Source organism: Acartia tonsa, chromosome 12 (assembly GCF_053477335.1).
Source record: "Acartia tonsa isolate MP-2025a chromosome 12, ASM5347733v1, whole genome shotgun sequence".
NCBI lineage: Eukaryota > Metazoa > Arthropoda > Copepoda > Calanoida > Acartiidae > Acartia > Acartia tonsa.
Window position 1 is genome coordinate 41896808 of NC_137271.1, and position 15561 is coordinate 41912368.

The 15561-nt window shown below is 32.8% G+C and overlaps 1 protein-coding gene across 1 annotated transcript in view; it reads left to right on the forward strand.

Moving 5' to 3' along the window:
- The window catches only part of LOC145333347 (uncharacterized), a 111535-nt gene extending 97991 nt beyond the window's left edge, over positions 1–13544 (forward strand). The window contains exons 13-27 of the mRNA XM_080178465.1: positions 2602–2679; positions 3477–3539; positions 4794–4847; positions 5554–5607; positions 7285–7338; positions 7669–7713; positions 8132–8185; positions 8840–8893; positions 9459–9500; positions 10490–10540; positions 11139–11174; positions 11662–11727; positions 12187–12300; positions 12938–13012; positions 13406–13544. Of these exons, the coding sequence (XP_080034591.1) occupies positions 2602–2679; positions 3477–3539; positions 4794–4847; positions 5554–5607; positions 7285–7338; positions 7669–7713; positions 8132–8185; positions 8840–8893; positions 9459–9500; positions 10490–10540; positions 11139–11174; positions 11662–11727; positions 12187–12300; positions 12938–13012; positions 13406–13533 (968 nt within the window). The 3' untranslated portion in view covers positions 13534–13544. The remainder of the gene's footprint in view (positions 1–2601; positions 2680–3476; positions 3540–4793; positions 4848–5553; positions 5608–7284; positions 7339–7668; positions 7714–8131; positions 8186–8839; positions 8894–9458; positions 9501–10489; positions 10541–11138; positions 11175–11661; positions 11728–12186; positions 12301–12937; positions 13013–13405) is intronic.
- The last annotated feature ends 2017 nt before the right edge of the window (positions 13545–15561 follow it).

Sequence of the window (15561 nt, forward strand, 5' to 3'; positions counted from 1 at the left end):
GGGCACTAATGGAGAGAAAATCATATCAGCTCCACCACTTTTTAAAAAAGTATAAATAAAATTTAGTAAAAGGGGGTCATATTTTATAGGGAGGGTGGAGATACACACTACCAAAATAGTTAAAAAACCTTGTAAAGGAGAAACATATAGGTTCAGCGGTTGGCGAGATCCTTCACTTCAGCTTACTACTTTATAATAGGACTAGCGGCTACGCCCCCTAGAAGCCTCTAGAAGCACTTAGGGAAGGAGGGGGAAAAGTCGAGCTCATCCCATTTTAAATATATCTTTTGGGGGAGGGGGTCGAGGACACCCTCCCCAAAAAAGTTTAAAACCTTCCCAGGACATATAAAAAGCTTCACTGTAAACATATAGGCTCAGCGGTTGGCGAGATCCTTCGCTTCAGCTTACTACTTTATAATAGGATAAATTTTTGAAAAAGAAAACAGTGATTTTTAGGGTGTTGGATCCAAAGACTTAAAGACATAAGAGACAAAAGACCTGGGAGGGCAAAAGATCTAACATTTTTAAGTTCTTTTTGTCAATCTACTGCGGAGCCTACATCTGCAGTGCCCTAATCTTGCGGGGCTATTCTAAACCCCTTACAACCTTAAAGGCTTAAATACAATAATGTACATTGCAAAAAGATGTTAGTTCTTTTGCCCAATTATATAATTTTGTCTTCAGGTACATTGTCCCAGAGCCATTTTACCGTGGGTTATTGTGTTACCGAGTCCATATCTCCTCTTTAAAATAGACTAAAACCAGTTACCATGCTTTTTTACTACAAAAAAAATAATTAATAACAGCAAATTTTCTATTTGAAAAAAAATCCCATTACAAAGTGTACACAAATTTAGAACTAACAAAGAATAATGAATGTAGAATATACGACATAAGTGGATGATATAACAGGAGAAAAATTGTCGTCCATTTATGGTTGCAATTTCACCCCACTTTTATTGGTCGGGCCGTTTATCCAGAAGGAGGAAAACGAGAGGGATAAGGGGGGATGGAGGAGATCGTTATTTTAGCCTGCTACAGAGTACACTTTATTGTAGAATATGAAAATCTGATGTAAGATCTAAGTAATAGTACATCCATTCAAAGAATATACCTTTTTTTCATAAAAAAAAAACATTTGTAAAAATACAAAGACTTTATAAATAAAATACAAATAACAATTTTTAGGTAAATAAAGAATATTTTCCAATACAGTTTTTACCACGAATTGTTTTTAAATGCGAAGCTTTTCTTTAATTTGGGTCGGTCCATACGTCTTTGATTTAGGCATTTAAGAATTGTCTTATCGATTTTAAACTTTGCATTGTGATTCCTGTAGTAGTTAGGTATGATTTAGAAAGCGTTGCAACTCTATTAAAATTACCAGAATGTTTGTGCGTTCTTTTAATAATTCCTAGGAAACAATGTACAATGCTATATGCAAAGCTTCTCTAAATATGTAAGTATGTCTCTAAACATTATCTTGTATTCAAGCAGTTTTTCAACAAATTTTCTTACAATTTCGACTTTTATACATTTATATTCTGATATTCGCTATTATGGATTTTTTCATCCTTGTTTTGTCTATTTCTTGTGTAAAAAGTAAAAGCTAGGAAATATTGCAATGTCTTTCTTTTGAGTGACTATGCGGGCGTTTTGAGGAAATCCCCAGTTACCCTCTTTTTCAAACATTGAAAATATACAGCTTATTGATTTGAAAAAAAAGAACGAAACCTATACGTTGTTTTACAGCTGTCGTTGGGGGGTAACGTATAGTAAAATTGACGACCTCTCCATTGCCCCCCCCCCCCTAATATTGTTTAAGATTTATTTCACTTGTTGATTATACCTTATACCTGGAAAATATGTCCTTGTTTAAAGTATATATTTATTTTGGTTCCAGGACAAACGTCGGAGTGGACAAACGCAGGGTTAAATAAGCCCCTCGCAGGGATTAGGCATTTAAAAAACATGTTTGCTTGTTTTAATTAGGTTAGGTTATGTTAAGTGTCCACTCCGGCATTTGTGACTCCTGTGTTTGTCCTAGGACCTTTATTTATTCTACTTTTAAGTAAATTATCGTCATAATAAGAGCAAGTGTTTTTTTTCTTTTCTTCGCCATATTTGCTCAATAAATATTTGATGTCAATACTAAATTCTTTGATTATATCCTTTTATATCCTTTCTTTTTATCCATCTGTTTATCTGTACAGCTTAAGCACTGAATTAAGGTTAACATTGAAGCTTTTCCAGAGAAGGTTTATCAATGCTATAGGGGAGGATACCGCCACCCACGCAGAAAAAAATCTCCCACCCCCTCAAAAAAAATTTTATGTGGGTCTACAATTTCCTATTCTTCTCTGACCTGGAGATATTTCAAAAATCAGATGAATGGGATAACTATATCATACAAAAATCAACCTTTTTTTAATGGACGTACATACTTTTTGGTAATGATTAAATGATTAAATACTATCAATAAACCCCCTTTACCCCATGCCCCACTTCTACTCGATGAACACATTGGCCAATAAATGAGGTCTGAATTAGCAACCTCAATTGACTACAAATTTTCCCCTGTCAATATATCCATTGGTTTAGATTACAATTATGATAATTTGCTGGAAGATGAAGGATTTTATGAACAACAGGCATACAATCAACCACAATATTCATCAGGCAAGTACAAGTTTTTTTTCAAAGCCGTTAAATCAGGGCTCGGCAGCTACGCGTCAGCGACGTGTTAGATTTCGTGAAATCGTCATATTATCCTATTATATAAAGTAGCAAGCTTTTTTTGTCTGTAGCAAAGGATCTCGTGAACCACTGAACCGATATGATTTTCCTTTAGAGTGAAGCTTCTTATATGTCAAAGGATGATTTTAGGCTATTTTAATTTTAGATTTAACCCGTCAGTTGGTTTAAGGCTATTTTTTGCCCCATGTATAACCCTTTATGTAAAGAATCCCCTAGATGCTAGGGGCACAGTCGCTAGTAACTTTATAATTCAGCTGGAAGTTAACAACAGATAAAATTTAAGGCTTATGCGAAACTGGTTATTCTAATTTTAACTTAGAGTCTGAGTTTTGCTGGTGTAAACCCTCAATGTGCCAATCGAGGATGCTGTGAGTATTGGTGCAAAAAATATGACGTAACAAAAAAATTAACCAATGAGAGGCCACTATAAATTTTACCATTGGTCAATAACGGCCTTTCATTGGCTAATTTTTTTTGTTACGTCATATTTTTTGCACCAATACTCACAGCATCCCAATCGAGCACTGGAACCTCCTCAAATAAATTAAAAAGAGGGGATAGTCAGCGACATTTAAGCCTTAGTAAAATCTTCATATTATATCTTTTAAATTCAAATGGAAGTTTAAACATGTTCCTAAACAGACAATCCACCTTTTCTGCACTAAATTGCAATATATAATTTGATTTTATATTTAATCTAATGTAAAGTTTAATTTTAGAAACAATAGTAAATGATATTGATACTTATGGTTCACCTGCCGCTCCCATCATTCAAGATATAGGTATTATTTATTATGGCATATGGTTTTCACTTCTTTCACCAATTCAAATTTTGTTAATGCTTTCTCGTAATTTTTGACACTTTAACAAGGATGACAACATCAATAAAAGCGAAGCTCTGAAATGGAAGGACAAACGAACATTAACACTTGTAGATTGTCAGAACTGAATTAGCATAATATTAAATGCATCAGTACAAACAATATTGTAAGAAAATTTGTTGAAAAACTGCATAAATAGATGATACTGTTTAAGGACATACTTACATTTTTGTAACTTGTTTATAGAGATGCTTCGCTTATAACATTGTACCTTGTTGGAATAGGAATCAGTTTTTAAAAAATCAGAAGAATCGAGTAATTTTAACATACAAAAATTTGTTGTCAAAAAAGTTAAAAATCCACATGTTTCAAATGGACGTACGGACATTCTGGTATTGATTATAGAGTTGCTACGCTTTCTAAATTGTACCTAACTACTACAGGAATCATCATGCAAAGTTTGGAATCGATAGGACAATTCTAAGCTGTTTAAATTAACGAAAAGAGCTAACTGTGACGGACGAACCGACCCTAATTATAGAAAAGCTTCGTTTAAAAATAGTAGTCTCCAACAAGTTTGTCTCTGTGTGTGTGTGTGTTACCACTTTTTAGATTATACAAGGTTGCGTGATTCTCTTTATTTTTTATAGCGAAGCTTGTTTATAAGTCACAAGTTTCTAATACAATGATTATATAATCGATCATCTTTTTCATTCTATAATTAAATATGATTTGAAATGTTTATGAGAGTTATCATACTTGTTTTTAGATTTAGTTTAACTTTGTTAACCTGTCATCCAATTCAATCATTTTTAAAGCATAAAAAAGTTAATTTTCTTCTGTAATATAATCTACTTTTCTTCTTAATTGTGTTTGCTTCTTTGCTAATGATTATAATGTCCTTTTTTATTACATATTCATTAGTTTAATTCCCTACCTTATTAATCTTTTTTTTTTCAAGAAATCTTCTTTAGAACGCAATTGCCTTCATTTACTTTTAAAGAAATCGATTTATAATTACTTGGATGCTGCACCAGATTTTCATGTACTCTAATAAAGTGGTACTCGTTGCTGGCTGAAATAATAATAAGAGCCCTAACCCACTTTACCCAAATCCGCTCCTCTCTTACTATAAATAAGTTCCATATTAGCAACTGAAATTGACGACAAATTTTCTCCTGTCAATACATCCATGTATCCTTTATCTATTTTTAGAGACTTATGGAGCCCCTGCTGCCCCTGTCATCAGTGATCAACATTCAGATTTGGGTAAATTCTTGTTTTTTTTTATAACGTAGTTTTTTTCAGTTTGAAATCATAAATGGTTATTTAATGCCTCGTATTATTGACAGCTTTCCGTTGATAGTAAAAGGAAAAATCATGGGATTAGAACCAGTTTTGTTAGAAATAACTATTATTCTTTTTTAAAGAAAAAAATCTTCTTTACAACGTAATTGTCTTTCTCGTATTCATTCGAATCCGGTGGATAGGAACCGGTTCTCATCCATACGAAAAAACTATGTCTAGCATCGTATTATATCCAGTTTTCTACGAATTTAGAAATGTACAATTATAAGATTAAAACTAGTTTTTTTAGCCGGTGCCTTCGGCACCACGGGGCTAAAAAAACTAGTTTTAATCTTATAATTGTACATTCTACATCCGCGGAAAGCCGTTTATAATACGATACGAGAAATAACTATTCTTTACTTTTAAAAAATCTATTTATATTTTATAATTACTTGGATGCTGCACCAGATTTTCATGTACTCTAATAATGTGGTACTCGTTACTGGCTGAAATAACAATACCATCCCCCCCCTCCCCCCCCCCCCCCACCAAATCAATTATCTTTACCCCCTACCCTCTTACTGGATAATCGAACTAACCAATAAATATGGTCCATATTAGCAACTAAAATTGACGACAAATTTTCTCCTCTCAATATATCCAAGTATTCTTTATTAATTTTTAGAGACTTATGGAGCCCCCGCTGCCCCCGTCATCAGTGATCCACATTCAGATTTGGGTAAATTCTTGTTTTTTTTAGAAACGTAGCTTTTTTCAGTTTGAAAGCAAAAATGGTTATTTAGTGCCTCGTATTATTGACAGCTTTTCGTTGATAGTAAAGTGAAACATTATAGGATTAGGTATAGATTTTATGATTTTATTTCAATATTCGTGGGAAATTATTTGTTAAACGATGATATACAAGATTTTTCAACATGGCTAAGAACTGATGTTAGAATCCAGCGAATATTAATCGGATTCGAAGCCATACTGGAAAGAACTCTTCTAACACACACACACAAAATTTCAACAGAAAATGTGCTATAATAAAATTTGGTCGGTTTTAAGGTACTAAAACGCAACAAAATAAAAGAAGAAAATAGCCAGTATGAACAAAAATAGTAAGATCTTTAATTTGACACCTTACTTTTAAAATTCTGTTGAGTAATTGTTGAAAAAATCTATTTTTTTAACCTCGGTTTAATCAAAACATTAAACCTAAATATTTTCTCATACAGACATAAAAAATATGGGTTCATATATACCATTAGAATGAGAAAAATAATATGAATCCATTCTAAGCAAAATTGAAAAAGTTTAAAAAAATTGTAATAAAAAATAGAAAAAATAAAAAGTTTATTTTAAGAATTGTAACTACTAAACTAGCCAATCACAAATCGCAAAAATTGACGAATCGGGAAGCTTAACCTATAAAATTAACCTATAGAGTTGCCAGAAAAAAAAGAGAACGTTCATACAATATATACAATAGATACTACAATAAATATAGTGATATTAAAGAACATGTAAAGAATGAAAAATTATGAACAAATATGCATCAGTCTGTTTATAAACTTAAAAACAATGCAGTTAAAAATACATTATTGTTTCTTGTGTTTAAAAAATATCTGCTACATTGCATTGTCTTTTGTTTAGGTTTTGTTCAGGTTTGGTTCAAGCTAACCCTTTAAAGCCGAAAATTATGATTCTTAAAATAAACTTATTTTTTTTATTATAGTTTTATAAAACTTTTTCAATTTTGCTTAGAATAGATTCGTAATATTTTTCTGATTCTAAAGGTATATATGAACCCATATTTTTTATGTCTGTTTGAGAAAATATTTAGGTCTAAAGTTTTTATTAAACCGAGGTTAAAAAAATAGATTTTTTCAATAATTACTCAACAGAATTTTAAAAGTAAGGTGTCAAATTAAAGATCTTACTATTTTTGTTCATACTGGCCATTTTCTTCTTTTATTTTGTTGCGTTTTAGTACCTTAAAACCGACTTAATTATTTTTTTTTTAAACTTAAATTACTTAAAAAATAAGAGGTCTACAAAAAAACCGATTGCATATCTGAATTCTATGAAAAATTTTACATCTACTACTTACTGAAAGAACCGGCTAGCTATCTTAAATAAAAAGCAAAAAAGTTGATACACCTTCTTTGCTGATTTTTTAAACTCTACTAGCAGTTAGGTCCCTATAATTCTCTGGGTGGAGATACCCTTCCCCAAAATATTTAAAAACCTTCCCTGTACCTCAAAGAAGATACATTCTACCGGAAAACCATTAGATCCTTCGCTACAGACAAAAAGCGTAATACATAATAGGATTATTTTTGCTCGATGTTAAATTTATTCATTTTCTTGTGGATATAATTGTCCTTGTTAAAATTCATTTATTAAAATTCAGAAACTTATGGTTCACCTGCAGCGCCTCCAATAAATCAAATAACTCCTCAAACAGGTTGGCAATAAATGTTTTTATTTTTCATCTAGAAATATAAAATTATTGATGCCTTCCTTCAGGGTCATCTCCTCCCATAATTTGTTTTTTTACTTAATTTTTAAACAAAATGTTAAGTTATTAGGGCACAAGCTAAAGGACCCAATCTTTTAAGCTCTTTTTTTTTTTGGGGGGGGGGGTAAGGTAAATTAACCTGTTTTTTTAATAAGAAAGAGAGGAGACGTTAAATTAATATTTTGGTGAAGCAAATTGTGGTAAAAACCAAGAAGTAATGGTATTTATGGGGGTTATTGAAATCTACTGAAAAAAAAGATAAGATCTACTTTTTAGAAACTTATGGGTCACCTGTTGGTTCATATGAATACACTGATTCAGGTATAATTTTATTATAAGTAGCGATGCTACTCTATAATTCACGTTTTTTATCTGTCGGTCTATCCTTCAGTACGTCCGTAAATGCAATTTTCTCGGCTACTATTTAATTGATAGGATAAAATTTTTGACGGTGCAAGTTAGATTCAACCAATCATGATTTAAGAATAGTGCTAAGTTTAAGTTTTTATGCCAACGAACAAGAAAATTTTGCGTACCATTATAATTTACAGTCCGATGACCCCTCACATTTGAAATAATAGATAAAAAAATTTCATCACTAAAACCGTATTTTTTGACTACTTTTGTTGTAAAATTGGGTGACCAAAGCCCGTATAAAATAGCTTAAAACCTGATCCACCGTTTAAGATAATTTAAGTAACATTTGTTAAATAAACAAAAAAAATATTTATTTCTTTAGAAAGTTATGGTTCTCCAGAAGCCCCTGCCCTGTATGAAATTGTACAAGATTCAGGTATTAACGTAATAGAATAAAGGGGGCAAAAGAAATATGTGAATGTCCCTTTAAATCAAAGACCTGGTCCCAATTTTGTTTTGACTCTTTGAAAATCAGCTGATAGCATGGAAAAGTAAAATTACAAGTTTCTTGATTAAAGTAGAACAATAGAGGGGGAGGTGATAAATTAATGTATGACCCAACCTCGTGGACCCTATGCCGACTTTTAATTATGTCTTTAAATATGGGCCAAAAGCGTCGCAAATATAATTGGAATCATATTGTCAGATCCATACAAGAAAACAACAAACAAAATGTGTACTAAAATGATAAAAAAAATACTTATTGGTCTTTTAAAACTGACAAAATCTCATTGGATATAGATTATTTGCTGGTAATTAAGAAAAAATAACCAAAACAATAAAAAAATAAACACATAAGTTACTAATATCAAAGTTTAATCAAATTAATTTCGTCTGCTAAATTGCTCTTGCTATTTGGGGGAGGTACTTATTTAGAATATACTTACACATCTATTACTTAGGTATATAAATCTTTAAATAAAAAGAGATAAGGTGTCTAAACATCTGTCTGTCTATGTGTTTGTACCTAAAGATCTCGGTTACTGCTTGTACCTTTATTGATCTTTTTTATCAATTATATACTTTTTAGAAAGTTATGGATCCCCAATTGCGCCAGCAATTAATGAAGCCGTTACAGAAACAGGTAAAATCCTTGAGAAGGGAACATTGGACTGTAAATCACACTTTTACTCAAAGTATTATAACCATGATATCTTATTTGTTGCATCAACAACCTGAACTTTGAACTTGAACTTTGATTGATTGGTTCCAAACTAGTTTTTCCAAGTAGGTATAATTTTGTTTATCATCATTGGGTATATGTAACAATCGTAACCCTTAAGATCATTGGGTAAACTACACTATTTTTTTTGGTTTGGGTATTTGTGTGAATTCCAAAAATATCTTTGAGTTGGTTATAGACATTTAGGTTCTTTTTAGAAGCGAGGCTACATGGTAATTCACTTTGTCCGCCCGTCCGTCAGTAAGTCAGTCCATATTTGATTTTCTCGAATGGTATTTATTACAGAAAATTACGCCTCTACCAGTTCTAAATGCAATTTAATTTTTCTTTCGGTCTGTCATTTATGCTACATAATATAAATCAAAGATATAAAAATAAATGTGAAGTTTTCGGGATTTTTTCCAATAAATTCATGATTTTTGGGCTTTGCTACTTATCAATGTTGTCATCCTTGTTTGTTTTTTAGAAACATATGGTTCACCCGTAGCTGATATTATTACAGAAATAGGTAATGCTATATTTTACAATAGCGGCTAGGACCCTAGAGGCCTCTAGGGGCACTTGAGGAGGAGGGAGTCGAATTTGATAACCCAATTTCTTATTTTAGATTTTAAAAGAAAAAGTTAAAAAAATATTTTGGGGGGTGGAAATTTTTTTTTTTTGGGGGGGGGGTGTATTTTTCATTTTGGGTGGGTTGGGGGTGTCCCACTCCTAAAAAAATAGTTATAAACCTTCCCGGGACCTATGAGAAGCTACCCTGCTAAGGAGAACCCGATCGGTTCAGCGGTTAGCGAGATCCTTCGATACAGACACACAGACAAACAATAGACATACATCCTGTTACTTTAGTATAAGGATTAGCGGCTAGGCCCCTAGAGGCTTATAGTGGCAACTTTTAATCTACGTTTAGATCAGCTGTTAACCAAAAATATCGAAAAAGGCAATTTCATTTGGAACAAAGGTGGTACTCTTTTCCAAAATATTTTTTAAAAACTGCCCAGGATCTATGGGAAGCTTCACTGTAAAGGACAACCGTATCGGTTCAGTGGATAGCGAGATCCTTATAATTAGGATTTTCGCAATAAGTAAGAGAGGTGACTGTGATCTTTGACATATTAAATAAATAATTTTAATTCAGATGTAAACAAAGGTTCTTAGCAAGAGTAGTCAGTATTGCTAAACATTTTTTATAAACATAATAGTTATGCAACCTTGGTTAAATGCTAAAATGGAAATGTTTAAAGCAGGGCTCGGCAACTGCGTATAAGCCTCAAATTTGAACCCGTTACCGTACATATAAATTCTGAAAAGATAGATTTTCTTGTAAAGAACAGGTTTAGTCATCCAGCTGTATTTTAAGTTATAACATGGCGATTTAACTGAGGATTTCACGCGGCTGACGCGCGGTCTCCGAGCCCTGATTTTAAGACTTTATGGCAAGTTTCTTGTTACTGCATTACTTATGGACATAATTGTCGTTGTTTTTGTTTTCTTCAGATTATTCTGAACCTGTGGTAAATGAGCAAGATACGTATGGACACCCCTCAGGTTAATTATTAACAGCGAATATCTAAAATACAAAGTAGCTTGATGTCTGTCAGTCTGTCTGTCCGTTTGTCCATCTGTCTGTCCGTTTGTCCATCTGTCTGCCCGTTTGTCCATCTGTCTGTCCTTCTGAAGCTTAAGATCTCAGTAACCGCTGAACCGATTGGGCTTTGCTCTTCAGGGAATATACTTTTTGGTCCTGTGGTGGTTTTAAGCTATTTTCTTGGGGGGTGGGACACCCCCAACCCCCCAAAATGAACCCCCCCCCCCCTCCATAAAAAATAGTTTTGAGGCAGTTGCTTTACATAAATTGGCAGCACCAGAACTTTTTTTTAATTACATCTTGGGGCAAAGCCCCTAGAGGCTAGGGGCGAAGCCGCTAGTACCTAACGTAACGCTGTGGGGGAAATGTCTTATTTATGATCACTATCATGGGGAGGAAGGAATATTTTTTCCCCAAAGTTATTTTTCTAGTTTCCTGAAAGTATAGAACCGGCAGGGTTAGGCTAAGCTTTTCACAGGGGTTAGACATTTTTTCAGTGCTTAACAAGCACATGTGAAAGCAACAATTATTTTATATATTTTTTCTGTGTCTTTGAAGGTGACATCATAACTGGAAATCTGAACCAAAATTCAGGTAAACATATTATTTGCCTTGATCCTCAGTATTGTGTTTCTAGGGCCTGCTTCAGGTGTCTGTACATACACCTTTCAAGAGCCCAAACCCAATTGCTCCCTCCTATTAATGAATAGGAATCGACACAAAAAATTAACACTTTATCATCCGTTTTCCATCACATTGAATCTCCACCATAAAGACAAACGAACTTTTATTAAAAAATGGTACTTAAAGGGAAGTAAAGGGAAGGGGACAAAGTGTCTTAAAAATCAGCCATTTGACGTCATAAAAATGAGGGATTATCCACCTCTCTTTTTAGAGGTTTTCTTTCCAACTTCTCCTTTTATCTCCCCTATTTTTATGACTTCACAGGGCTGATTTTTGAGACACTTTGTCCCCTTCCTGTTGGAGGGTGAGTTTGGTGATCAAGTAAGCACACACAGACATACAGACAGACAGACAAAGTAAATTATGGAGACTAACAACATATATGTTTTTATTTCAGGAAGCATTTCTTTTCCAGTTTCAGAAAGTATAGGTGTCTATGATCCATATACTCAACAAAATCCAGGTAACTGCATCCACTAGTTGTCAGGCTTATGTGTCAGATTCGAGGAGCAGCTTATAGTTCCTATAAAAAAATACGTCATGCATAACAAATGACCAATGAAAGGCCAGTATACATGTATTTTTTCTATTGGTCATTTGTATTGTATGACATCATTTTTTTACAGGTATTTTAAACTGCTTCAGGTTGGAGTCAGGATCAATGTTCTTCATAAAAAATATGTTTGAAATGTTTCATATAGCTGCTTTGCCAGGCGATTTCTATTTTAAGGATATGCGGAAAGTGTCATGTGTGACGTCATAAAAATCTTTTTTTGATTTTCTTTCCCACTTCTCCTCTCATCCTCCCTTTTTAGAAGTATTTTTATGACTTCACACATGACACTTTCCGCATATCCGTTCCTTAATAATTTTTCTGTCTGATAAATCATAACCGTTATATGATCTATATTTCTCGATGAAGGTGTAGAGTATAATAGTATAGAATATACTGGTGATGCTTCTAACACTGAAGAAACAACTAGCAGCCAAGATTATCAATATAATTCGGTTGAAAATCAAGTTCAGATTATTAAAGGTAATAATAGAAGGAAAATTTTATCCAAGAGTAGTGCAGCAATAAAAATCTAGCTACGTTTTTAAAAAATATTATCTCTCTTTCTTTCTTTGTTATGATAACATATAATCTGATCTATAATTCATATTTCATTTGTCAATTTCATAATAAATTCTGTGCTTCGCTACTTATGGATGTTGTCAACCTTGTTAAATAGTTTTTTAAATCCAAATATAAATCAACAGGGAAAGCATAGCTTATTAATTGATTGATTGATTAAACATAGTTTCTTAGGGTGAGACACTTTTGTATAACCACTAGGGCTATCAAGCTCCACGTTCAAGCACATTTTGACTTGACCCGCTATCTCATGTATGGCAGGTGTCCCAAATTAAGTCACTGTAATGAATGACGCTCACCGCAGAGGAGCTTGGGATAAGGGTAGTACTAATATTATGTACGTGACTATTGAGCATCCAAACTTACTCAATAATTCCCTTCTTACACAATCAGGGGAAGTTGCGTGAATGTATTCAACTGAGAAATTTGAGTTGCCACATGGGGACTAGAACTCGAACTCTTATCACCGTAACTCAGTGCGTTATCACTGAGCTACGACGCCCCTTAGCTTATTAAATATATTAACCTTTTTCCGTAGATTTTGTATGGGAGTCAATAGGAGCTTCCGGTGCTGACAAACAATCTTTATCTCAAAATGTCAATTTTCCTGAAGGTAAAGTTATATCTTTCCTTTAATAAAGTAACAGGATCTCTGTTTGTCCATTTGTTTGTTTGTAATGAAGGATCTCGCTAACCGCTGAATCGATATGGTTCTACCCATTTATTTTTTACTTTTTCTTTTTAAATAAACAAAATTGTTACTGAATTTAACCCCCTTCAAAAAAAATCAAAAGATGAAAATCTATTTTGTTGGGTTTTAATCCATTAGGGTCCGGGCTAACAAAACGGGTATTTTTATTATCTTCATTTTAATATCCGAGGAAAAATGTCTGTAATCTATCCGATGCTATAAATAATTTTTCAGTATGGCTGAACACCGGTTCAAATCCAGCGGATATTAATCGGTTTCGAAGCCATATTGAAACTAAACATTTTTTTATTTCAGATGAGACAGAGGGGCCATACACATTCAAATCCATAGATGATATTTTGAAGAATCCAATATTCCGGGAGCAGGCGCATCTTATTATGAATACAAACTATGAAAATCATCCTCTAGTTGAATTTATTTGAAATTGAAAAATTTTCTTTAAAAAAATCATATTCATAGTCATAGACGTCCAAGGTTATATGTTATAAGGGGTTATAAGTGTGTTCACCCCCCTCTCAAACTTTGAATTCCTAATTTTACCCCCCCCCCCCCCACAAAGAAATAAAAAAAATACAAGAGATTCCCCCTCAAACCAAGTTGAAACCTCTTATTTTTCCCCTCCTCAAAATCAAATGCTTGGACGTCCTTTTTCATGGTAAATTTAAAGTGTCCTTACATTTTTTTGACATAAGCAAAACATTTAACTAATTTACTTAAATATACATTTTTTGACCGAAAAAAGTATAAATTTAGGCTTTTGAGCATATGATTTAAGAATTACATTTTTATTAAATGACAATTATATAAAAATTGGAATATACTGCAATGAAAGTTATTTTCTCATAAAAGTCTTTTATCATAAGAAATATGTTTGAATTAATGAAAATACAATATTGATTTAGCTTTAATTTTAGTAAATTTTCAATGCAAGGAATTAGATTGTATTTATAAAAATATATATCAATTTATTTATCTAACTATTCATATTTCTTATTTTTAAATTATGTAAGTGAATTTAATTCGAGCTTTTGAAGAAAAAAAATATTTTAAAAATATATGTGATTAGAATTTCTGTAAAGTAAAGTAAAAGATAACTCGATTTTAGCTTAAGGGGGGATATTAAAACTTTCTGGTTCACATCACGCACCTCCTACACGCCCCTGCTCAGAAACCTGTGTAAAATTTCAGATTCGGAGCCATACTTTTAATGTTTTTATGTTTTACTTTTGTCTCATTGTCCTAAATAGTATTAATTGTAATTATATTTATTGTGATAATTTAAATGAAATTATTTATTTTTATTTATTTAATGAATTAATAAAAGGAAATACAACGAGGGATAAATTTACTGTATTGAAGCTACTCTACAGTTTACAAAATGTTCGTCCGTTTTTCCTTAATATAAGCTAACGGAGAAACATTTTTTTCTCAATTAGCACCCCGGATATAACTATATTGGTTGTTGTTGTAGCCCTGATTCTCTTAAGTTAGGACTCAGATGCACACTAGATCTTTTCATGAAAATACCCTTTTTCGAATTTCAATCTTCTGCTAACCTAAAAAGTTACTTTAGGGGCCTAGAAATATATGTACAAAATTTCAGCTCTCTATCTCTACTGGCGACCTAGCGCCAGGCATGTAAAATATCAACAGATAACGGTAGCACGGCGGTTTTAACAATATCTCAGTAATGTGCAGGTTTTCAGCTCTTCTGCATATTTCAATTTAAACACATAAGGCCAAAGATATTTTATCCAAAAAATCTTTTGTCAAAGTCTACTCTAGACCTAGCGCCAGTCAGTTGTTAAAATCATGCATTTTATACCTGTGAAAAATGAAATCGCCAGCGCTAGGTGTAGAGTAGACTTTGACAAATGATTTTTGGGATATCATATCTTAGGCCTTATGTGTTTAAGTTGAAATATGCAGAACACCTAAATTCACCTTCCAAGCTATTCTCTAAGCATTTTAATTTTTTTTTTGAAATAACGGGATTTCAAAACTGCCTTTTGAAAAGGCCTAAAAAATATCTTTTTTTGTCCCTTTTTTTACTGTATATAGTTACAACTTATTAAGATATTATTCTCAGTTAAAAAAAAATTGGCGCTTCCAGCACTAAAACCGGCAAAAACAGGCAGTTAAACTTCTGAACCCCTACTTAACCCCCTGACAGACCCCCCCTCTATCTCGGCTCCTGTTACAGATAGAGACGTAAAACTTTTTTCTGGTTGTTCATGTGTAGCTTTAGAGAATTACTTTTTCTAGTCATAGCGGTCAGACCGCTCCTTATCCGCTTTTTAGCGTCCAGCCGCTAAATATTAAAACAGCTGTAGAGCGGTCAATTTTAAAGCTAAGAAAACCAAATTTTATGACAAACTATTATTTTTTATAATAAAAAATACCTTTTTTGACCATCGCCGAAAAACGACAAATAACGGAAACCACCAATT